The following is a 23,787-nucleotide window of genomic DNA, read 5'->3' on the forward strand; positions in this document are numbered from 1 at the left end:
TATATATATATATATATATATATGTGTGTGTGTGTGTGTTTCTGAAATCTGCACTTTTAAAGAGATAGTAGAAACAAAGTTTGGATGTGATGAGAAAAATATCCAGTGCCTTGGAAAAGAAGTTCTGTTTTTCTGTTTGTTTTTTTCAGGTCACAGTTATCCATCTTTCTTGCGTCTTGTTTGACAGGTAAACAGAATTCTCAAAGTTCTGGAGGACCCGTACACGGACCCTGAGCCTTTGTGCCAACAACAAGATGGAGCAGGTGATGAAAAGGAGAAGCTGTTTGCTGATGGCTATGATGCTAAGCCTCCTGCTTGGGCTCAAAAAATTTGCATCACTTGATCCACATAGAGCCTCCCTAAGCTGCTGCTGCGAGAGAGAGAGCGAGAGAGAGAGAGATGTCTGTTTTCACTGCTGGAGTACAGCAAACAGTTTGCATGTCATATGTTTATGTTGCATCTAAAACATGACATTGATATGAGAGGAAAATTTACATCAGTCACCCAGTTACTTCCTCTCAGACTCCCTCTTCTGTTGCATAAAGGGAGGATGTTATTTTGTGGTGTGTTCCACCATTCATTTTTGCACAGAATTAAGTTTTATCATATTGCAAGAATTTTTATTTGTAAACTCATATATATTATCAGAGTTTATATTAGAAAACATCTTCAAAATTATTGGCACCCCTGTACAAAGTCTTTAAACAAAGTCATATTTAATTTCAGAAACCTAATGTTACACCAATAAACTGAGAAAAAGTATATTATTTTAATCATTTTGGCAATACTTCAAATAGAAACCATAAAATCTAAAAAAAAAAAAAAAAAGACATTAAAAAATCCACCAGATTTAGTTTTTCATCAAATGTCCATCATGGAAAACAACTGCTAAAAAGTGTAGTTGACAAAAACTAGATCTATAGAAACCAGGTCAGGCTTCCATACCAGGACTTTATTATTTAATGAATTCTGTCCTTATTCAAAATACCAGAAACCTGCCTGATGCCGCTTAGACTTTCAGTGAAAAGGCAAACACTACACAATGGTTTAGTGGAAGACAATGATTTATGTGGAAAAGAACCTTGTTCCCATTGTGAAGTACGGTGGAGGAACAATGATGCTGTGGGCCTGCTTCACCACCAAACATTCTGGGAACCCTATTAGAGTGGATAACTCCTTTAAATACCAGCAGTATTTCAGCAATGGTACTAACAAAGAAATTGTTCATATGGCATATAGTCACTGTATCATAAACAAATATATAACTTATACACCAATGATGCCAATAAGTACGGAGGGAATTGTCAATTTAGCAATACTCTTCAAATACTGATTTTATAGACTGAATGGAATCAGGTGGAGTTGCACTGTTTCAGAGCCCATATTGACAAACGTACAACTTAATAATAATGCTAATGCGGATGAAGAATGACGGCTCAGATGACCAGTCACACAATGACCTGTCTGAGCCTGAAGCTATGGGAACACACCAGAAACTCACACCTAAACGAAACAATCACTGGACTGAATTTTAGCTTGTAAAATTTTAAACTTTTGTTGCATGTGTTGTGAATGATATGATTAGAGCAGTCTTCAATAAAAGCAGCTGTACATAGCTGGTCTATCTGAACTCGATCTGTCTGGTTTGTGGTTTGTAAATAGTTTAGAGTTTCTTTGAAGTGTAAACAGTAGGACAAGGTATTTGTGAAAAGACCAAAGGTTTTCAATATGACCAACAGTAGTTTCCGAAAGTGGTACAAAACAATAGTGACCAACACCAAATAATAATAAAAGAAACTTAATTTATCTTTCGATTGCACCCCAAAAAAGGTTTATGTTGCTTTTATGCATGTGCAGTCAATAAGGAGTTAGGTAGGCTCAGAATAACATCAACTCACCTGTTTTGTATGGATCTGCGGTACATTTTATATCACTATAATGTCTTATTTTTAATTGATTAAGAGGGAAGAAAAAGACGGGTTTCATCCAGAATGCCATTCCTCTGAGAACTGCCTGTGCCGTGACCAAGGTTACAATAGCTGAAACTATTCATTACTCTTATCTAATAGTTCTTCAAACAGCAGTTTACAATAAACTGAAAAGCTATAGGGTAAAGGGTTCAAAGCTGAGTGAACTTATAAACAGTACTTTCTGTCTTTATCTTTATGATTCCGGGAACTGTTTCTCTAGGGGCTGGTTAAAGTACATATCACTACAATGTTTTTCTATTGTCCAGGCTGAACAAGTCATTGTGTTGTAATGAGGTATGACACCCACTTTAATTCACATCATCTAGATTTCTTAGATTAGTTTCTTTTTCTGTAAAGCAAACTCATCATAAAAACAATGTTCTGCCACAGTTTTACATTCATTCTCACCCACATACCACTGTGTTTATAGGTGCAGACTATAGGGAAAGACATTTGTTTTCCTCAAACAGTCCTTTTTAACTGATCACATGTCTGCGTCAGTTCAGCTGCGTCAGTTCAGCAGGAAATGAGAAGGATGATAATAGACACACTGTGGTTATATCATCTCAAAACTGAAAGTACTGCTGCATTTAAGACCTGCGTTGTTCTGAGGATGAACAGATAAGAATAAAAGATAAGCTGATCCGACAACTGGCTCAGAAGACAGACATGGCTAACGTAAAAGAACAACTCTTGGATATTTTTCTAGAACTTCTTGATGAAGATCTTCAGACTTTTCAGTGGTATCTTTACAGCGGCGACCTTGAAGGATTTGTAAATATACCAAAGTGTAAAGCTGACGGCTTGGACAGGCCGCGCACTGTGGATCTTGTGGTGCAAACATATGGTTATGATGGTGCTGTTAGGGTAACTGTGATCATACTGGAGAAAATGAAACAAAAACTTTATGCTGATCAACTAAAAGAGTTGTGCAGCAATGGTAAGCAAATGTGTTGGTGAATTTGTTTGCTAAAAAGTGTTGGTCAGTAAAACCTGTATTCTTATGTTGTGTTTTTATCAGGTAACAGCAGTAAAACAAGTGAAGGTAAGATGCTAACAAAAATCAACTCTCAATTGTCTTTGTTCATCTATGTTTGTACTTAAGTACAAAATTGTTCTTTCAACAGAAAGGGACCTCCTCGCAATCCAAGAGAGACTGAAAAGTACATTGAAGGAACAGTGTCTGAAAGTTTACGAGGGCAATGCAGGAGAAGGACAACGTATTTACCTAAAAGAAATCTACACAGAGCTGCATGTGATAGCAGGAACCTGGGGAGGTTTAAGTGATGAGCGTGAGTTCAGACAGCAAAAGTCCAAGCAAATGGCAGTGGAAGAAACAATTAAAGTCCGAGATCTTTTCAAGCCCGATCAAGAAAGACAGATAAGGACTGTGCTTACTCAGGGTATACCTGGAATGGGTAAAACAGTCTGTGCACAGAAGTTCACTCTGAGCTGGGCAGAAGGAGAAGAACATCAGGACATCACCTTTCTCTTTCCGCTCCCTTTCAGGGAGTTGAATTCCTTCATGGGCGGGGGAGACTCTTCATTAATGGGCCTACTCCACTGGTTTTTCCCCCAGATAAAACCCATCGAGAAGCTATCAGACTCCAAAGTCCTCTTCATTTTCGATGGCCTTGATGAGAGTCTTCTCCCATTAAATTTCAAATACAACAAGGTTTTGAGAGACGAGACGGAGCCGGCCCCGCTCGATGTGCTGATCACAAATCTCATCACAGGAGATCTGCTCTGCAACGCATTCGTCTGGATCACATGTAGGCCTGCGGCGACGGGCAAAATTCCTCGAAAGTACATTGACCAGTGGACTGAAATCAAGGGCTTCACTGAAGACCGATGGCAGGAATACTTTAAGAAGCGTGTGAGTGACGATGCCCTCTCCCTTCGGATCATAGACCATGTGAAGTCATCAAAAAGCCTCTATGTAATGTGTCAAATACCAATTTTCTGCTGGATCACCGTCACTTTGATTAAGAGAATGCTGCATGAAGACGTGACCGGAAGATTGCCCAACACCCTGACTGAGATGTACGTGTATCTTCTTCTCTGTCAGACTGACCGGATGGCTGAAAGGCACTACCCCATGAGCGGTGATAACGTTTGTTTGAAGCTGGCAGAACTAGCGTTCCGTCAGCTGGAGCAGCGTAAACAGATCTTCTATGAGGCTGACCTGAAAGAGTGCCACATGGACATCAATGAGGCAACCACGTATTCAGGTGTTTGCACAGAGATGTTTCACATGGAGGTGGGAAGGGGACAAAAAGTTTTTAACTTTGTGCATTTGAGTATCCAGGAGTTTCTGGCAGCTGTGTTTGTACATTATTCATACATGCATAACAAGGAAAATGTTCTTCTGGGTCGTCTGGAAAGACTTTCCTCAAAACTGTGGAGAAAGTCTGTTTTTGGCTTTCATAAATCTGCCATTGAAAAGGCTTTGAAAAGTCCAGATGGCCACTGGGATCTCTTCCTTCGCTTCCTTCTGGGCCTTTCGTTGAAGTCAAACCAGGAGCTCCTTTATGGTGTGTTGCATTTGGAAGCAGAAGGAGAAGAAGATGTGGCGAAAACCACACAGTTTATCAAAGAAATTATCAATGAAGAACCCGAATCAAAGCTCAACTTGTTCCACTGTCTGGGGGAGCTCAGAGATGAATCTCTGGTACAGGAGATTCAGGGCTTTGTAAGTTCTGGGAGGATTGGAAGCACACAGTTATCTTCGGCTCAATGGTCCGCTCTCACTTTTGAGCTAATGACATCAGATACTCTGGAGGAAACGTTTGACCTAAAGAAGTACTCAAGATCAGAAGAAGGGCTAGAGAAGCTGCTGGTTGTTATAACTTCCTCCACACATGCCCTGTAAGTTTACTTATAACATTCTTTTTGCCCGCTGGTTGTAAAGTCTCAGATTCAAAAACAAGTAGTATTTAGATGTAATGATGGGTATTCTCTTGCCTTCAGTTGAGCACCTTTTTATCCACAGTCAAACAAAAAGTAACCCCTGCTAACTGCTGCCTTTTTGTTCCTTTGAAGCCTAAATTATTGCAACCTCACTGAAAACTGCTGTCCATTGCTGGCCTCTGCCTTGAGCTCAACGTCCTCTCATCTGACAGATTTAGATTTGAGTAACAACAAGCTGAAGGATTCGGGAGTGCAGCTGCTTTCTGAAGGTCTACTGAGTCCACAATGCAAGCTGAAGAGTTTAAGGTCTTGTTATACGATTTTAACACAGAATTTCTGCAAAAACAGAGAAGCTTGGACAAGATCATTGTGACCACTACCTAAACATACTGTCCTAAAAGTGGCAAAAAAAAAAAGCTTCATGAACTCCAAAATCATGGCTACGAGAACAGAATGACATGATTTTCTTCTTGTTGCCCTGGGAGACAAAGCATATTTCTCTGTTCTTGCAGAATATGCATTGCTCTTCACTTTATCCTTTATAAACTGGCTTCAGAGACTGTCAGCAGTTTGTAATTGAAACAGAACTCTGCACTTCCTTGTTTTTAGATTGCATGAATGCAAAGTGGAGGGTGGCTGCTGTGAGGCCTTGGCTGCTGCTCTTAACACAGAGTCAACACAACTGAGAGAGCTGGACCTGAGCGCTAATGACCTCCAGCACAGTGGAGTGACGGCCCTGAGTTTGGGACTGAGCGGCTGTCACTGCAAGATTGAGATGTTGAGGTTTGATCTGCTTCTTTCTGTCAAGAATCAAACATGTCTATGTTTTTTCAGTAAATTTGGACGTTATTTGCGTGACTCCAGTTGGGGGTACTCAAACAATCAACACATTGAAAATAATAATATATCAGATTGGCGCAAGGAAAAAGTATTCATGAAACAAAGTTGCAAAAAGGCATAATAACTCAAGAATCCATCTGAAATCTGTCACGATAAAGAAAGAAGTCTTCCCTCGATTGGTTTGTAAATGATGACCTATATAAAGGTTTTTTATAAACAAGACATCACAATAAGCACCTTATATTGAAAGCAAGCTTATGACTTTTACAATAGTATTGTTGCAAACATTCTTGTAGTTTCAAACATGTTCGAGTGAGCACACGAGTGGGCCATGAATATAGGAGCTTCTTTAAACATGTCTTATTGTAGTGGAGTCAAATGACAGGAGTTTTCCAAATCCAAAGGACCACTCCAGAAAGACCTTGAATTGAACCAGTTTCTTGTACTGCTCCAAATCACCATGACAGACTTGACTGTTGAAGAAAAAGCACTTTGAATCTTCTTTGTAGTTTCAGGATTTGGAAAACCAGATGGAACTTTGCAAGAATATAGACATAATGGGTAAAAACGCTAATATTGTATTGAACTAATGACATGAAGGGAATTGTTTGGCACATCTTCTTAAAAAAAACACGTAAAGATAACGTCTGAAGATCAGACTACTATATAATAATGTGGTATTGCTGTTATTTAATTAAAACAATAAATTGCGAAATTTTCTGGGAAACTTTTGATTAGTTTGAAAAATTAAACTAGGCTGAAATTTAAACCAAGACAACAGCCAGTGGTGGGCATCGCTAACTAAACAGTTAGCTGTGCTAACCCAAAAGCACTTTCATTAAGACTAGTTGTTTTGTATTGATTGTATTTCTTTCAATAAAGTTTTGACACACAAAAGAGAACAAGTGAGGAGGACATGGAACAGTACAAACAGTCTTCACCCATTTAAAATAAGAACACGAAAGTAAACATCTACTTGAAAAATTCTTAGCTTTAGATAATGAAAATTTCAAAACAGATGTTAAACTCTATTTAAATCAAAGTTTACAAAACAACCAAAGAAATTAACACCTCAGAATTTAAATTAATGAAGGAAAGCTAAGTTCGCTAAACGTTAGCAAAAATGCTACATTGCTATATGAAAACTCTGTTTCGCTGTTAGCGCTTTAGCAGAAGTGTGCCCACCATTAACAATGGTCCCAAACACATATCCAACGGAGCTCAACGAAATTTGCAACTGACTTTGAAGACAGAAAACAAAAAACTTAATGTTTCCAAGTAAATCATCTGACTTACTCCATGTCTATGCACATTTTTAACTTGTTTTTTGTGCTACTTTTTATGATTTCTATGTGTATGTGAATTGCTTGGCTTGTTATAAAAACATTTGGTTTTTCTAACTACTTTTTTTTAACAGTTTAAGTCAGTGCAAACTGGGGGAGAGCTCCTGTGGAGCGTTAGCTTCAATCTTCAACTCAGACTCTTCTCAACTGAAATCTCTTGATTTGAGTAACAACAACCTGAAGGATGCTGGGGTGTCCCTGCTTGCTGCTGGACTAACAAGTCCAAGTTGTAAACTAGAAATTCTGAGGTCAGTTGAAATTAATTCATAAATTTCAAGATATCACTTTTCTAAACTGGGACAGAAAACGTTTTTGTCTTGAAATAATAATCACTTATAAATGCAGTCGAAACCTACAAAAACCTATTTGAATGCAAAATGTTTTTTTTTTAACATTAACTTGTCGTTTTTATTATGTTTATGACATTATTACTCAAGTATAAGCTGTTGTTAAATTGTTTTCATTTCTCTTTTTCTTTGTTTTTGGTCAGACTCAGCTGCTGTGGCCTAACGCAGAAATCCTGTAGCTGCCTTAGTTCACCTCTCAGCTCAGACTCCAGCAAAGTCAAACATCTGGACCTGAGTGGGAACAGCCTTCAAGGTCCAGGTTTTGGTACACTGTGCTCCGGCCTCAAAAGTCAGCACTGTAGACTGGAAACTTTAATGTAAGTTTGTGCAGCTAGACTCGGTGGTTTATGTCATGCCAGATGTGGCGAAGTATTGTCTGTTTGACTTCTCTCCAATCATGACTCCTTAAAATGGAACTTTCTTTGTGGTTCTCAACAAGCCTTTCTATGAACTACCTGCAGATTAAAAGAGTGCAGTCTTCAGAAATGCTGTGCTGACATCGCCTTAGTCCTGAGCACTAACAACTCCCACATGAAGAAGCTTGACCTGAGTGAGAATGACCTGGAGGACCTGGAAGTAGAGTTGCTCTCTAACGGAATAGCAAACCCAAACTGTGTCTTGGAAACCTTGAGGTAAGCGGTGCTTTCTGTCCCCAAAACAACCACAATATAGTTTTCAAACAAATCAAAGAAAGCATGAAAATGAGTCAGAATCTGTAATTTTAGAGTATAAAAAGTGTCTTGGATGATCCCTGTCTTGCAGCCTGTCGTTTTGTGGAGTCACCGTGAAAGGCTGTGCTCATCTGGCTTCAGCCCTGAGCTCCAACCCTTCCCACCTGAGGCAGCTGGACCTCAGCTACAATTATCTCCAGGACTCTGGAGTGGATCTGATCTCGGATCAGCGGGACGATCCACTTTGTAGACTAGAACATCTAAGGTAAGTGAACTTCAAGGATTGCAAAAATCTAGCTAAACAAATTCAAACTATTTGTGAAACCCATGGCGTACTCAAAATGTTTCTTTAGGTATGCAAGATGTCACACAGTTGACAGTTATATTGTCATGATCTGTAGTTGTTTGGACTTTTTCTACTACATTTCTACTTCCATCCTACTGCATTTGGCTCCTCAATATGTGCTTTCATGACATGTCGAGGACACAAATACATAGAACATGAAAGATTTCTTTTTTGCTGCTTTATTTGATAAGCAGAAAATGTTCTCCACACAGGAAAATCTATGTGGATTTGAGTTTCTTTTAATACTTCTTTCTACAGTGTGGATCATAACGAGGAATGTTACCTGAAATCAACACTAAAAAATTGTAAGTTGTGAATATTTTTTTCCATTCCTTCTCCAGAGATTTTTTGTTTAGCTGTTGTGGCCATTTAAACTCTTCATTAAGTTTGGAAACATTACTGAAGTCTTATGTTTGACTTTCAATGTTACCATTTGATGTATTTTATAGCATTGGAAAGGCCTGATTAGCTTCCGAAAACTTGTAAAGATCGTATAAGGTTGTCTAGGCGGCATCTGAAAAAACGTATAAAGATTGTATGTATAAAGATCTATCATGATGTCAGTTTTTACTCTTGTTTTGAGCTGATGTGGACCATTTACAGGTCTTGACTGCAACTTTATTCAGTATGTTTGCTCAAAGCTTCAACTTGCTTTCCTGTCAATCTTTGGTGAAGTAAAGGCCACTAGAGACAAAAATATTTGACTGTTATATTTTTGTACAATTTGATAGACAAAAATATATGTTTAAAGCTAATGCTATGTCTGAAGACATAGCCTATGTCTGAAGCATTAACTTCAGACATAGCACTGGCTATGTCTGAAGTTTGTTCCACGCAACTGTGTCTACATATGGATATAAAATGAAAATAAAAAAGTAAAAATGGACAGTATGTTTTCCCTACTAGGCTACAATAGGATAGTGAGATAATGAAGTACCTAAGGAGGTCAAAGCAATGGGAAATATTAAGTGATTATGATGTATTTTTTGAAGAGAGAGATCCAGCTGACTAACACCTCTTCCTGTGTTTGCAAGTTACTATTTGTTGTAAAACTAATGATTAAGCATTGCAATAATCAAAATTGCAAACCCAAATGGCTTTATTAAAAGGGAGAAATAATGGATAATCATAATGTCTTTAACGACATAAATGATTTGTCCAAAGTATGGCCAAAACTTGGCCTAATTACCATTATGGCAAAGGGTTAAGTCAGCAGTTAAAAAAATAAAACTTTCTTCTTTTCTACAGACTCCTGCATCCTGACCTTTGACGCAAACACAGCCTCTACGTCTCTATTTCTACACGACGGAGGTAAACAGGTGACGTGGGTCAGGGAGTCACAGCCGTACCCAAAACACCCCGAGAGGTTTGAAAGCGTCTCCCAGGTCCTGTGTCACCAAGGCCTTACCCAGCGACACTACTGGGAGGTGGAGTGGCGAGGACGCTGGGTGGACGTCGCCGTCGCCATGAGGGGAATCAGTCGCAGAGCGAACAGTCACGTGTCTGCGTTCGGCAAAACGGACCAGTCCTGGTGTCTGTTCTGCTCCGAAGATCACTACATCGCCGAGCATGACAGCGAGCGCGAGGAAATATCCGTACCCGCGTCCCGCTCTCGGAAGGTCGCGGTCTATCTGGACTGGCCTGGTGGCACCCTGTCCTTCTACAGGGTGTCTTCTGGGAGCCTCAAACATCTTCACACGTTCTACAGTAACTTCAGCGAGCCGCTCTACCCCGGGTTTGGGATGGAAGAGGACGACTGCTCTGTCATTATTCGTTCCAATTAGGATGCGTAGGAACGCGTTTGAGGTAACAGCAGATGCATTTCCATCGATCTTAAAAGCGCACAATTTGACATTTTGAAAATATATTTGCTGAATATAAACCTGCAAATTTAGAAAAAAAACAACTTCTTTTTCAAAATAAAAGTTTCGCTGATGACGTGGTTTTTTTTTAAAAATTAGTATACTTCGCAAAACCGCAATGCAAACACTATTTTGGGTCACACAAGTCACAATATCATCAATAAGATTCTGCTACTGCCAGAGATGACGGAGAAGACGACAGGAAGTGGTAGGTGGAGGATGACGTGTCTGTTTTTTTAATGACTTTGGGTGAGCAAAGTTATTCACAAGGGATTTTAATTGTGTTTCTTTTTTTTAATGGAAGTACCACAATTGCAAAATTGTGTTGTTTCAACATTAGTGGAATATCAACAAAGTTTTGCACACATTTGCAATAGAAACTCAGTTTATGGCTGAAAGGTACCATTCATTAATAAAATTAATTTTTATTATGAATACAACACTTTTTGTCTCTATTCTAGTTTTGCTTTCTTATGCCACAAACCGAAGACCTGAAAAGAAAACTGCGAAAACTAAAGGGGAAAAAGTGAAACAAAATACCATGTCAATATTATTTTGAGCCTCTCCAAGTTATTTGAGGCAGGGTATTTCCAGGCACAATCACTTGGTTCAGTACAACCAAACTTGGTCATGTTCACAGCCTGAGATTGTGTACTTTTTGTTCTGATATGGATTGTTTTTTTTTTGTCTTATCGGATCAAGCAAGTGTACTTCGCCACTCATACAAAATGTAGCTCAGAGTGTTCTACAGGACAGAAACTATGGGGATTCAGAAAATGTCATGAAAACAAGAAATATACCCTGAGAATCAAACTAAAATGTATAAAAGTCACAAGAAATTTGTTGTTAAGAAATGATAGAAATTAACTCATGAAATGAACACTGACTTATCTTGAAAGCTGCAGTAAATGTAACCTTTACAGTTATAATTTAAAAGAGCAGGTCACTGATGACCCAAGAGTAAAGATCAGTCAGTGTGTAACTGACCAGTAACATTTATCTAGCTTTAGGTCTGAGTTCATAACGGCACCTAGATTTCCTGCAGGCTCTGTGGTTCCTATCCAAATACTTCATTTTGGGACAAAAATTAATGACCTCGGTTCCGTATTAAACCTGCAGTATTTCACCTTTACAAAAATATGTTTTTGTAACATTGTCACCATGTCATGACAGTGTAATGAGACAGATAAATCTAAAAAAATGTAGCTCCTCTGCCTTCTTCCTCTGTTACGTCAAATACGTCACACGGTCAGAAACAACTAATCAGAGCCAGGAGGAGGGTTTTAGCGCTGTCAATCAACCTTGTGTACAGGATGTTAAATGTGTTAATGGCCGAGGAAAACTGTTTATCCGTCGTCATGGTGGATATACCAGCAAGACTTTGGATTCATGAGAGGCGTAGCTCGGCCAGGTGATTGTGGTGAACAAGCTCTAGCATAGGGAAGGGTGTGAGCGGCATGTACGTGAGAGTGATTGACATCACTAAGCCCCTCCTCCTGCCCCTGATTGATTGTGTCTGACATCCTGCAGATGGTGTATGATCACATGGGGGAGGCAGAGGAGCATGATTTTATTTGATTTTTTACAGTTTATCTGTTTCATATTGTAGAGTCATAACATTTACATATTTAGCAAAATATGTAAAAAAATGACACTTTTATAAAGGTGCATACGGCTGCTGTGAGTTGGAGGAAATTCTGAGTCATTCACTGATGTGTACTGTGGACAGACTGTCTTAATACTGTAATAGACCATAATCATGTGGTGACAGAAACAGAAAGTTGTGAGTCATTATGACACGACTTGTAGTACCTGTAGTACTCCTCACTATGTTGCAGTTCTCTGTTTGTTTGCATTCTGCATTTACAGTAATAATAATAATATGTTTTATTTGTGTGGCGCTTTTCCCAACACTCCCTTTACAGAAATCAAGCAAAACTACAAACCGAAGCCTAAGTACATCAAACCAAATTATAAAAGGAGAACGTATAAATATTACATTAAAAAAGCACAGGATAAGCATAAAACAGGGCAATAGTCATATATTAAAAGCTGTTCTGAAAAGGTATGTTTTAAGATGTGATTTGAATGTGGATAGGTTTTCAAAAATAGAACAAAATAAATGACTTTGGGCTGCATCATAATCTGACTAGCAGATTATCTTCATTAAGAGCACATTCATGCTGTTAGTTATTAAAGATGAAATAAATGTGTCTCTCTCCGACAGGTCGACCCTGACCTGGTCATTTACAGTAAGAACTCCTCCCACACGGCTTTATCACTTCTTACCATGAGATCCACTGACCCGCAAAGTGGACTCAGACGTTATTCTTCCGATTGGATGAATGCCGAACGCAAGAATTCAGTGCATGCATATTCAAGAGAAAGTAAAGGGAGTGATATCATACACACAACCTTTTAGGTTTTGAAGAAAAACGCTCAGTTCGGAACAAGTGGACTTCGCGGCATTAATCTGTGTCGCTTGACCCGCTTCTTGACTAATGCATGCCTCTCTTGTTAGAATCGCCTGCAGGGTTGTTTACTTTGAAAGGAGTAGCTCGGCCAGGCAGGAAGAAGAAATGAGCGTGGAAGTGTTTCCAGACAGAAATACTGACAAGTCCTTGTTGAGAATTTGCGTAACGTGGTTCAAGAGGGCGGAGGATAACGGTTGTTTTCCTCCAGCCAAGCAGCGGAGCTTAGAGCTGCTGTTCTAACATCCTCCCACTAAGTATGACCTCACAGAGAGAGAGGGAAAAAAAAAGATGACACTTATGGGAAGTGGGGAAGGAGGTGTGGCAGTGGAGTCTGTTGTATAAAGGAGCTGGTTCTGTTGTACAGTGTGAGCTGGGGTGCAAGGTCCAACCGACATGCAGGTATGTATTAAACCAGGCACAGTTAGGCTGCAACACTACGTTAGTTAGAACATCTGTGCTTTTAGCCGTTTGTAAATGCTTAAAAATGAGAAAATGCTGCTTCTTAGAAAAGAAAAATAATAAAGATTATAACTGTTGATTAAAAAAAAATGTCACTTTTAAACGCAGGTCAAAATGAAGAGTCTCGGTTATCGTGCTCTCATATTCACGCTTCTGTTGAGCTGCTCAGTCCAGGCTGCGGTAAATATGACTCAACTTTATTTGTGGGTTAAAACTTGTACTTATCTCTATTTAAATGATTAAACCTGTGTTTGTCATTCTCATAGAAAAAGCGGAAAGCCCTAAAATCTCAAGGTAAAAAAACCCTAAATGCTTATGATAGCAAGTTTATCATAACATACAAAGCCAGAAACTTTTTTTTTTTGGTCATCCTAATCTTTAATTCTGTGAACTTCAGGTACAGACTGCACACAGATCAGAAGTCAGTCTCCAGACGCCCCCAGTGGAGTCTATGTAATCCAGCCTAAGGGAGTCAATACCCGCTTCAAGGTGACCGATTGAAGACATTTCTGCTTTTAATTGTAAATGATCTCAAACGGATTACTTGACACTGTTGTTTTCTGATTGCAATTGTACGTACTTTAAGATGATTGGCAGGTTTTCAGAGAAAACACACAAAAAAACTGTATTAAGTTTTCCATAATGATTCTAATTGGTAGGAAGTAGGTGACAGAACGGTGAGGTGCCAGCTACTACTTATGAGGTGCACAAGTTGAACTGTTTAACGCAGACAGCATCCAATCAGAGGGTGGAGGCTTACTCCAAGTCAACATCTAGAGACAGGGAAGGAAGAGGCGTAGAGGAGGCGCTAAAGTTAAAACCAAACCATCAGAATGGGGAAGAAAGATAGTTTCAGCATCTTCCAAACTGCTGAGCTGCTAGGATTTTCACACACAGCCATTTCTGGAGCTGATAGAAAAAAGTCAAATGAAACAAAAAAAAGATTAAAAAAATATCCAATATTGGTTGTTGAGGAGGTCAGGAAAGGTTGTTTTAAAGAACTGCTAGTTACAACAGATATATTTGGAAAATCAAATACCTCAGTCATCAGAGTCTTGATTTCAGTTGCCTAACATTGAGATGTTCAGGATCAGAATTTGATATAAACGAGATAAAAGCATGAATCCATCCTGACTTGTACCAACAGTTCAAGCTTGAGGCGGCACATAAGTTAAATGCCACCGTCAACCTTAGTATTGTTCCAGATGACGTTGGTCATTTTCTGTAGTCATTTTAGGGACTGCTAGAACAATAATTAGAATTTCACAAAGTTCAAATCACCTCAGTTTGGTTTCTTGAACATAACAATGAGTTAGTTCACTGTGCTCTGAAGGGTACAATTAGAGATTCACATCATGAACGTGCAGCTGAGCAGTTTAAACCACCTGCGTGATGCTAATAGGTCAGTACGAGCCAATGTTGTAGACATTTTGTTGAATCAAAAGAGAGGTAGAAAGCCGGGAAGGTTTTTTTTTTTAACTCAGTTTTTGGTAGATGTATGTAATAAAGTGGTTCTATATTGTGTTTGGGCCCTTTAATGATTCTGTTCAGACTGGAAGTCTGCCTGGGTCCAAGGGACCCGACTGGGTTGCATAAAACCAAACAGCAACTGCAGAACTAGTTGAGCAGCCTCATAGGTGCAACCAGATTATAAGCAGGTTGAATAAAAGTGGTGTTATATTTTCATATCATAATCTGTCATTTTATCAGGGGTGTGGACACTTTTGACAGCTAATGTGTTGATTGCGGTTTTTCCTTTTCAGGTGTACTGTGAGATGAACTCAGATGGAGGCTGGACGGTGTTTCAGAGGCGCAGTGGAGGCTCCGTGTCTTTCGACAGAAAATGGGCAGCATATAAGAATGGATTTGGAAACCTCACACGTATGTGAACTGCATGTTATTTGGGGATTTAGTTAAATATTGGGGGACAATGTAAAAGTTAAACCCAGCATATTATGCTTTGAGTAGGTTTTTGGATTTTTAGTAGGAGGTTCAGCTTTACATAACTGGTGCAAACCTGTGAGAAAACCCCCAAGCATTTTGGTATTTGTGCTGTGTTTAACCCCTTAGAGGATCACTGGCTGGGACTGAGGAAGGTTTTCACATTGACAAAGAACCAATCCAAGAAGTGGACCTTGAGGGTGGACCTGTGGGACCACGAAGGTGGCACTGCTTTTGCCGAGTACAAGAACTTCAGACTGGGAAATGAGAAAACGGCTTTCAAACTCCACGTTGGGAAATACAGCGGAGACGCAGGTACGCAAGTATTCTGTCTATCATCTGATAAACATTGATTGAACCTCTTAACATCTAGTTTGTTTGTAATCATTGTGCAAGATTTGATGAAACATTTAACATTTGAAGTACACTTCCTTCCAACACTCCGCCCTTTGTAAGGGTCTTGCAGTGTTGGCTGCGAGAGTGGACACAGCTTTTTCTCTTTAAAAACCCATCCAATTATATTAGGGCATTTGTCTGTTTACTGTATCCCTCAATGATCTACACCCACTAATCTGTTCAAGGTTGCAAGGGGGCTGGTACCTATCTCCAGCAGCCATTGGAAAAGAGGCGGGGTACACCTTTTACAGGTTACCAAAATGCAAGAGTCACAAAGGAAACATTTTTGAATGAATTGGAAGAGTTGATCACCAGGATTTGCCAAAAGTCCATTTTGTTAGCTGCAAGGGCACTTGGCAGTGTGGGGATTGTGAAAAAATAGATTTCTTGATATAGTTGTCATTGTTTGATATGCTTTGGCACTGAAACTTGAGACATGCCTTGCAGCAAGAAGACCTTGGTTCCTATTCCTGGCCTGGGGTCTTTCTGCATGGAGTTTGCATGTTCTTCCTGTATGAGTGGGTTCTCTCCAGGTACTCCGGCTTCCTCCCACAGTCCAAAAACAGGACTGCCAGATTAATTGGTCTATAAATTGTCCTTAGGTGTGAATGTGGGTGTGCATGGCTGTTTGCCCTATTTTTCTCTGTTGCCCTGTGATGGTCTGGCAAACTGTGCATGATGTACCTCATCTCTCACCCAATGAGAACTGAAGATAGGCACCAGTCCTCCTGGAGACCTTGCAAGGATAAGCCTTTTTAGATAACAGATGGACATTCTTGCGTAAATTAACAATTTCTGTTTAACAAGTAATGAATCACCCTAACAATCTATAGCAATGCTTAATTTATCTTGGTTTGGGCTTTTAGACAAACACTGCAATTCAAAGAATCTCAACAATCCTAAAAATTCCTTGTCTCCAATTTCATATGGATCCAACCAATTGAAATTTTGCAAAGAAAGCAAGATTTCAGTGCGTTCTACAGAAACCCTTTGAAAGATACTCTCCTAAGAAAAACTCTTCTCTACCCAAAAGGTGACGCCATCCGTGGAGCCTATCAGGGCATTGACCAGAACGGCTTTGGCTTCAGCACCGTCGACCGCGACAATGACGGCTGCTCCCCGTGCCTCTTCGGAGACATTGCTGAAACAAAATGCTCCCTTTCAGAAGGAGGCGGTTGGTGGTACAGCCGGTGCGGCTCTGCCAGTCTGAACGGTAACTGGCACCCTTCTGGGGAACACACCGGCTGGGCTTCTGGTCTCCACTGGCTCACCTGGAAACCACCCGCCCCTTATTCAGCCAAAGCCACAAGAATGATGATCAAATCCATGTGAGGGAGAAAGTAGGAACCTTGGCCTTCATTTTTGATCCATGGCTGATGTCATGATATGTTACTTCAAAATCACACTATGATGTTACATCTTTCTATTGGTTACAGTCAAATTTGCTTCTCTGTTTTACTTTTATACTCATATAGTTTTACTTTTCATTATTTTTCTTTTACTTTGTAGTTGAGTTGAATGTCATAAACATAGTTTGTTTCTTGACTGATGTATTTCACCTGGAAGTTGAAGTATTTTGGAAATAAATTCTCACAATTTGGAGAAATGTCATTTGTTTTTATTCTGTATTTATATGCATAGGACTTTCTGTATGAGAAAGCCGCTACGAGTTCAATCCATCTATTGTTCGTAAAATCACACACCTCATCAAGAAATGTATTAAACAACACAATAACTGACATAGACTGAGAGCTTTTAGCCATTCATTCCTTAAATCAGTTGGTCCCACCACCTGTTAATTGTGTTAATAATTGCCCTTGGCACCTACTGGTAGTTGTTCATAGCCAAACCAAGCCTATTATCGCACAACAGCATTTTAGGCATGTGTAAAATGTTGTTGCATCTTTGTAAGAAACTCTTTTGTAGTTAAAATTGTGTTAAATTTGTCTTTTTTAGCATTCAAATTGGAGTTTTGGCAATAAAACTGGTGTTGCATTTAGGTGTTGGACACCTCACTGTTTCTTAGGTCATTGAACAGCGTTTGGTGTTCAACAGCTCAAGACGATTGACTCATGTTTTGTACATCTAAAACATAAATAATAGTTCTAGGAAGCATCAGCTTAGCATGAATTAATGGGAGTTTAAAATTGAGTTTTTGATGTTTATCAGCTTTGTTTGAGCCTTTATTGGTGAATTGTAAAACCGGTCAGGCTTTCATGACAACCTGAACACATATGGTCATTCAGGAATGTTGGCTATGGATGCTTTTGACCTGGACACTCATCCTACTTGTGAAACTTGATTCTGTATGAAAGCACTATACTTTTATAGGCCTGCGCTCCCCTCGTTTATATCGTAACCTGCAGTCAAATGCTCTACATGTTTAGTTATTTATGTAGATGTGAGGGTTCAGTTTTTTCCCCTCTGATGAATCAAAGTTAAACTACTTGAACGGTTTTATGTTTGGTTTTGATAATCACATCTTGCAGGATGTGAGATTTTACATAATTTCATATTTATTAGCTATGTTTATCATACAGAATAGATTAGATCACTGTAAATGAACATACTGGTGACATATGTTACCGACAGCTTTTACGCTAAACTTAGCATTTTGGATCATTTTAATTTATACACTAGTGATAGCATACTGAATGATGTTAGTATACAAAATGACACCTGAGATGTGTGATGACACATCACAGGTGACATCACAGTGACACCTGTGATGTCACCAGCATGTTTACTTACATTGACTTAATCCAGTCAGTATGGTAAATATTGCTAATAAATATGAAATTATGTAAAATGCTTATTTTAGGTACACGGCTAATGCTAGCATGATGGCTATCATTAGCATATTGAGTCACTAGCATGTTGATACTACTTGCATCAGTTAAGCTAAACTTAGCATTTTGGATCATTTAATTTATACACTAATACACTAAAAGAAATTATTGCTGTTAAATTTTGTAACTGTGCAACTTTACAAACAACACCCTATAATGAGTTGTTGTCTTCTAAATGCCATGTTTTTAAGTTATTGACTAAATAATATTTTACATCAAAATTGTTCAGAATATTTACATGAATCCATCTTTTTTTAAACTCTGGTCAGAATGAAGGTCAACTATCTGGCGTTCATTCTGGGCCTTCTGTTGAGCTGCTCAGTCCAGTTTGGGGTAAGAACAAGATATTTATATTTATCTTGTAAAACACAGACTCACTCATGTTAAAGCGCCAGTTTCTATGGAAAGTAAAAGGAGGTCATTATGAATCAGGCCATGTACACACCCTTAGACTAATATCTGACAAATATTGAGTCAATTACAGCACATCATCAGAGAGCGTATTTCCTCACTCTATCTTGCAAAAGTTCTCTAAACATATCAGACCTGCTGGACGTTTCTTGCCCATAACTTTTTTTTTTTTTTTCATCTGTGTCAGTCCCACAGATCTATTAGTTTTAGCTCTGGATTCTATCTAGGTTACGTCAAAACTTGCAAGATTGGACTCAGAAAATCCATCATCCTGTTCCTAATCTTAAACCCTGGTTCCATCTAAAGCAGGGGTGTCCAAAGTCAGTCCTGGAGGGCCGGCATCCTGCATGTTTTAGTTATCTCTTTGGTTTAGCACACCTGAATCAAATGATGGCTCATCAGAAGGCCTAAGGAGAACATTGACTTGCTGAGGAGGTTGTTAGAACCACTGGAAGAGATTATAGCTTTGCGGTTAGTTGACTTTACTAAGACATGACACACAGGTGTGTATATACTGGCTGATCAGATCAATTAAGACACAATAGGGGTAACTAAACAGAATACAATTACAAATAACACAAAAACAAATAACAGTACAGCTAAGTTCGGCTAAACTAGAGACCCAAAAATGAAAATCAAAAAATATTAAACTTTAAACACTAATATTTACTTAAATACAAAACTTATCTAAACAAAGAAACTACATTTAGTTCCTGCCAGCCGGAACTAATGGTGCAGTCCAATCAGCATTTAAGTCTGCTGAGCGCTGGCCCCCCATCATTTGCCTGGCAACTCCAAAGCAGGTAAGTACCCACAAAACAAAGAGTTACTCTTAAGCAAACAAAATTAACTTTAAGTTGATATAGATACATCTGTTAACTAAATGTACGCTCTAGCGTAGAGTAACGTTAAAAACACAGACTAGATGTACTGGGTCAGTCAGGAATGTAGATATTGGGGGTTTCTAGCCTGTAAGCTAATCACACCGCTTGACCCGTTTATGTAGGTCTAAATTTCTGTCCTGCTGTTCAGACGCTTCTCATGCTGAGTCTGACCTGACGGGAAAGACCACAGGCTACGAGAGAGGAGGGGAGGCTGGGCTTTCAAAGGGAACCCTTCTGTAGAGGAGGCCGAGCAACACTGAAGTTCACTCACCACACAGGTAAGTCTTATGAAGAAAAACTAAGATCATTGCTTACATTTATGCTCATAGGGGGAATATTCTAAGCGTTTGTTTGATTTTAACCACAAGTAAAACTGAATTAAAATGCACTTTTTGACTCCAGGTCAGAATGAAGGCTCTGCTCATCTACCTTGGGTTCCTTCTGTTGAGCTGCTCGGTCCAGTCCGGGGTAAGTCCTTTGACATTTGAGTTTACTAAATGCCAAAATACATTTTACATATAGTTACACTCATACAATTTTTAGATATTGCCATCAGCTCTGGAGAAACATGTTGTTTACATTAATGTCCTGCTTCTCCATCTTCACCCCACCAGCGTATTTATGGATTATTTTGACATTGCAATAAGTTAGGAGAAAGGCCAAAAGCTCTCTGCCTTGTTATTTTATTTGTTTATATTAGATTCACTATAATTGATAGAATGCTGTATTCTACCTATAAACACCTATAAAAACTGTTTTAATTACTAGATTTCTCCTTTGTTTTAGGTTGAATTGTACAGAATTAAAAATTGTCAAATGATTTTACACAGCGTTCCTAATTTACATAGCAAAATCTGGCTTTGGATACACATTTTAGATCCACCATTTTCTTGTTCTTAAATTGTCCGACTATCGAATACGAAATGTCTTCCTGAATCTGTGCTGTTGTGCTCCTTTAACAGAAAGCAGCTTTGCCTGAAGGTAAGGAATGTTTCGCTACTACTTGTTGAGAAAAAACTTTCCGGAACCTCTCTAATGTTGATGCTCTTGCTTTTTGAAAAAAAAAAGACTGCTCAGAGATTCAGAGACAGTCGCCCCAAGTGACCAGCGGAGTTTATGAGATCCAGCCAACTGGAGGCAACGCCCGCTTTGAGGTTCTGAATCTGACTTGATACGGCTGTAACGAGAAGATTTCAGCTTCTACAAATGCTCCATGTTCTCTGGACTTTTCCTACAGGTGTACTGTGAGATGCGTCCAGATGGTGGATGGATAGTGTATCAGAGGCGGAGTGGACCGGTGGTGTCCTTTGCTGAGAAGTGGGACTCTTACAAAGATGGCTTTGGATTTCTGGAATGTATGCAACAATCTTATTGTTTTGCTTATTTTTATTCCACTTAAGGCAGAACGCGTTTGTCTTCTGAAGCTTGGGATTCCACATTGACAGAGACTGTAGAGACAATAAAAATCTTGTGCTTTGCCGTTTCCTCAGATGACCATTGGCTTGGCCTGGAGAGAGTCCATATTCTAACTAAGGACAAACATAAAAAGTGGACTTTGAGGGTGGACCTGTGGGACCATGAAGGCGGCACGGCATATGCCGAGTACGACGACTTCAGAATTGGAAACGAATCTACAGCTTTTAAGCTGCATGTTGGGAGATACAGCGGAAATGCAGGTAACTTCATTTCTAACCATACTCTAGTGTGTTTAGTACACCACAACAGATGACCAACTTTCAGATAAAGTTGGAAGTTTGTATGTCAAAGAATGGCATTTTGTTTTTGTAAGTTGAACATTTCTAAAAGGCGTTCTCTCTGTCCACAAAGGCAATGCCATCCTTGGGACTTATCCGGACATCGACCAAAATGGCTTCGGCTTCAGCACCATCGACCACGACAACGACGGCTGCTCCCCGTGTATATTTGATGACATCATTAACGAGGAGTGCGCCTTTACAGAAGGTGGCGGCTGGTGGTTCAGCAGCTGCGGCTCTGCCAGTCTGAATGGTAAATGGCGTTCTACAGGCAATCACATTGGCTGGGCTTCGGGTCTCCACTGGCTCACGTGGAAACCTCTCGCGCCGTATTCAGCAAAGGCCACCAGAATGATGATCAAGCCCAATTGATTCCGCTTTTTATTTTGGATTTACGTTTTTAATTTGGCTAATTACAGATGCCATGGGTCTTTGAAGAGAAAGTTCAACCATGCAAGTTTTCAATTAAAAAATCAAAATGAAAATAAAGGTTTTTGTGTGTGGCATATTTTTCTGTTTTTGACTTGTATAAATCAAAACGGACAAGGCTCAAGATTAGCTTTAAACTAGAATTAAGAAATTATCTAATTAAAACCTGTCCAAAAACGGGAGAAACCAACTCACTACCAATGCTAGCTTTAGCATTAATGGAGGAGATGACAGAAACAAACTTTAAGGACTATGGAAAACATTTTATGAAGGTTAGTGATAGAACATGGAGGACAGCATAGATAAAATGGAATAAACTGATATTGCAGGAGTAAAGTGGCTATTCACCAATTATGAATTTTACTAAATGTACACATCAGGCTCAGTGAACTGTTGGCACTCAGCAGGCTGTAGCAGAGGAATAAATCTGTCTCATACTAGGATCACTACCACTTCCTGTGATGTCAACATTGACTTCCTGAACAAACTATTTTGGACAGTTTGCCTGCAGTAAAAATTCACTCCCTGTCAGGAGGAAGAGGCACTTTGTCTTGACCCAGCTGAGGTCCGATGGACCCTTAGGAGGATGAATCCAAGAAAATCTACCAGACCTGTTGGGTTGAAGGAGTGTGCAGAACCACTGATGCATGTCCTTATTCAACATCATCTTGCCTCAATCTGTTGGACTATCCTGCTACAAAACCTCTGTAATCATCCCTGTTCTTAAAAAACCTGAATGGCTATCAGCCCATAGCGCTTACACCCATAATCATGAAATCCTTTTGAAAGGTTGGTCAAAGGTCACATACCCTCTTCATTTGATCCGTTTCAATTTGCATATCGTCCCAAACTGCAGTAAAAATTGCAAAGGTTTAAACACTTATATTTATACAGCCTCGCCTTTTTTCATCTGGTTTTCATTTTATATTCTACTTCTTTTGGCTGGTTTCTGTTTGACCTAATATTCATCATAATTTCGTTCTACAGTGTATCTTTGTTATGCTGAGTGACAGTAAAGATAATCTGAACATCACATATGCCTTCTCTTATGTTTTCAATGGGTGACTGTTTTTATCTTGGCCACATTACATGACGAGGTCAAATATTTTCTACTTACAGGACTGTTTGTCCTGCACACTGACAAGCTACTCAGCCGATAACAGAGAAAGATACTCGAAGGCAAAATGACGGAAAACATTATAGACGTCTGCATCACCAAAGACATGAAAGCAGCTAGAGAGCAACTTTTTTCTTAGCATTTTGTCACATCCACAAATATTAATGGTTTTAGTGCACAAAGCAGTGCACAATTGTATATCGAGAGGAAACAAATAGCAAATAATAGTCCTAAATGAGATGAGTGCTCTTTGATAATACAGCAACATAATATTCAACTCATTTCCTTATGGGGAAAAAAATCTGTAGAATTTTCAGTATTGCCAAGTGATGGTGCTCTTGAAGCTGAAGAAAAAGAAAAACCCAAACAGTCCTTCAGAACCATTAGAAAATATGGTCTTATATACTGTATAACTTTTACATATTTGTTTTTTTTTTCAATCTGGTATTAAGAAATTAACTATGTAATCTATCTCTTTTCCGTGTCAAACAAGAAATCTTACATAAAACCAGAGAAAGTAACCAAGTTCCCCTAAATCGTATTAACGTTGTCACTTTTAAATGTCAAATTATTATTTTTGCTTCGATTATAAAAGTAAAAATACAACAAAAAATTCCAGAGATTTGAGTTTATTTTTTTCTACCCAAGGAAATTTGTTGAATATGATGTTTAATTGTACATGATGAGTGTCTCACAATTAGTGGGAGAAAAAGTTTATGGCTGACTCCATGTTTTCTCTTTTTGTACCTCAGAAAAACAACTGAAGACTTCTACATAGAAGTCT

The 23,787-nt window shown here is 39.0% G+C and overlaps 3 protein-coding genes across 6 annotated transcripts in view; all 3 read left to right on the forward strand.

The window, feature by feature from the left end:
* selenoo2 (selenoprotein O2) overlaps positions 1-10,338 on the forward strand; it is a 15,794-nt gene extending 5,456 nt beyond the window's left edge. For 2 of the 3 annotated variants that reach the window (XM_008401318.2, XM_017302700.1), the window contains 11 exons: positions 188-263; positions 2,992-3,015; positions 3,098-4,838; positions 5,013-5,186; positions 5,490-5,663; positions 7,138-7,311; positions 7,554-7,727; positions 7,872-8,042; positions 8,173-8,346; positions 8,686-8,732; positions 9,676-10,338. In XM_008401318.2, the coding sequence (XP_008399540.1) occupies positions 188-263; positions 2,992-3,015; positions 3,098-4,838; positions 5,013-5,186; positions 5,490-5,663; positions 7,138-7,311; positions 7,554-7,727; positions 7,872-8,042; positions 8,173-8,346; positions 8,686-8,732; positions 9,676-10,211 (3,465 nt within the window). In that variant the 3' untranslated portion in view covers positions 10,212-10,338. Of the gene's footprint in view, positions 1-187; positions 264-2,991; positions 3,016-3,097; positions 4,839-5,012; positions 5,187-5,489; positions 5,664-7,137; positions 7,312-7,553; positions 7,728-7,871; positions 8,043-8,172; positions 8,347-8,685; positions 8,733-9,675 lie in introns of those variants that run through there. The other variant, XM_008401320.2, reaches the window with a different exon arrangement.
* A 2,712-nt stretch (positions 10,339-13,050) lies between these two features.
* On the forward strand, positions 13,051-17,298 carry LOC103459605 (angiopoietin-related protein 5-like). Its single transcript, XM_008401317.2, has 7 exons — positions 13,051-13,162; positions 13,331-13,402; positions 13,489-13,516; positions 13,620-13,711; positions 14,986-15,103; positions 15,293-15,478; positions 16,593-17,298. The coding sequence occupies exons 1-7, from the start codon at positions 13,157-13,159 to the stop codon at positions 16,889-16,891; spliced, it is 801 nt and encodes a 266-aa protein (XP_008399539.1). The 5' UTR covers positions 13,051-13,156; the 3' UTR covers positions 16,892-17,298.
* Positions 17,299-19,549: 2,251 nt separating this feature from the next.
* Positions 19,550-21,940, forward strand: LOC103459604 (angiopoietin-related protein 5-like). 2 transcript variants are annotated; one of them, XM_008401316.1, is made up of 8 exons: positions 19,550-19,622; positions 19,826-19,981; positions 20,106-20,171; positions 20,666-20,684; positions 20,772-20,857; positions 20,941-21,058; positions 21,194-21,379; positions 21,531-21,940. In XM_008401316.1, exons 3-8 carry the CDS (start codon positions 20,112-20,114, stop codon positions 21,827-21,829), a joined length of 768 nt encoding a protein of 255 aa, XP_008399538.1. In that variant the 5' UTR covers positions 19,550-19,622; positions 19,826-19,981; positions 20,106-20,111; the 3' UTR covers positions 21,830-21,940. The 2 variants fall into 2 exon arrangements, with proteins under 2 accessions (XP_008399538.1, XP_008399536.1); XM_008401314.1 differs by lacking the exon at positions 19,550-19,622 and having other exon boundaries at positions 19,630-19,981.
* The last annotated feature ends 1,847 nt before the right edge of the window (positions 21,941-23,787 follow it).

Source organism: Poecilia reticulata, linkage group LG23 (genome assembly GCF_000633615.1).
Source record: "Poecilia reticulata strain Guanapo linkage group LG23, Guppy_female_1.0+MT, whole genome shotgun sequence".
NCBI classification, from domain to species: Eukaryota; Metazoa; Chordata; class Actinopteri; order Cyprinodontiformes; family Poeciliidae; genus Poecilia; species Poecilia reticulata.

What these genes read in the sequence shown, in the direction of transcription:
- LOC103459605 (XM_008401317.2), top strand. An exon ending in GAAAGCCCTAAAATCTCAAG is followed by an intron (nt 13,517 to 13,619) that starts GTAAAAAAACCC and finishes TGTGAACTTCAG; the next exon opens with GTACAGACTGCACACAGATC. An exon ending in GAGTCAATACCCGCTTCAAG is followed by an intron (nt 13,712 to 14,985) that starts GTGACCGATTGA and finishes TTTCCTTTTCAG; the next exon opens with GTGTACTGTGAGATGAACTC.
- LOC103459604 (XM_008401316.1), top strand. Translation starts at nt 20,112, where the DNA reads ATGAAGGCTCTGCTCATCTACCTTGGGTTCCTTCTGTTGAGCTGCTCG. An exon ending in GAGGCAACGCCCGCTTTGAG is followed by an intron (nt 20,858 to 20,940) that starts GTTCTGAATCTG and finishes CTTTTCCTACAG; the next exon opens with GTGTACTGTGAGATGCGTCC. An exon ending in GAGATACAGCGGAAATGCAG is followed by an intron (nt 21,380 to 21,530) that starts GTAACTTCATTT and finishes CTGTCCACAAAG; the next exon opens with GCAATGCCATCCTTGGGACT.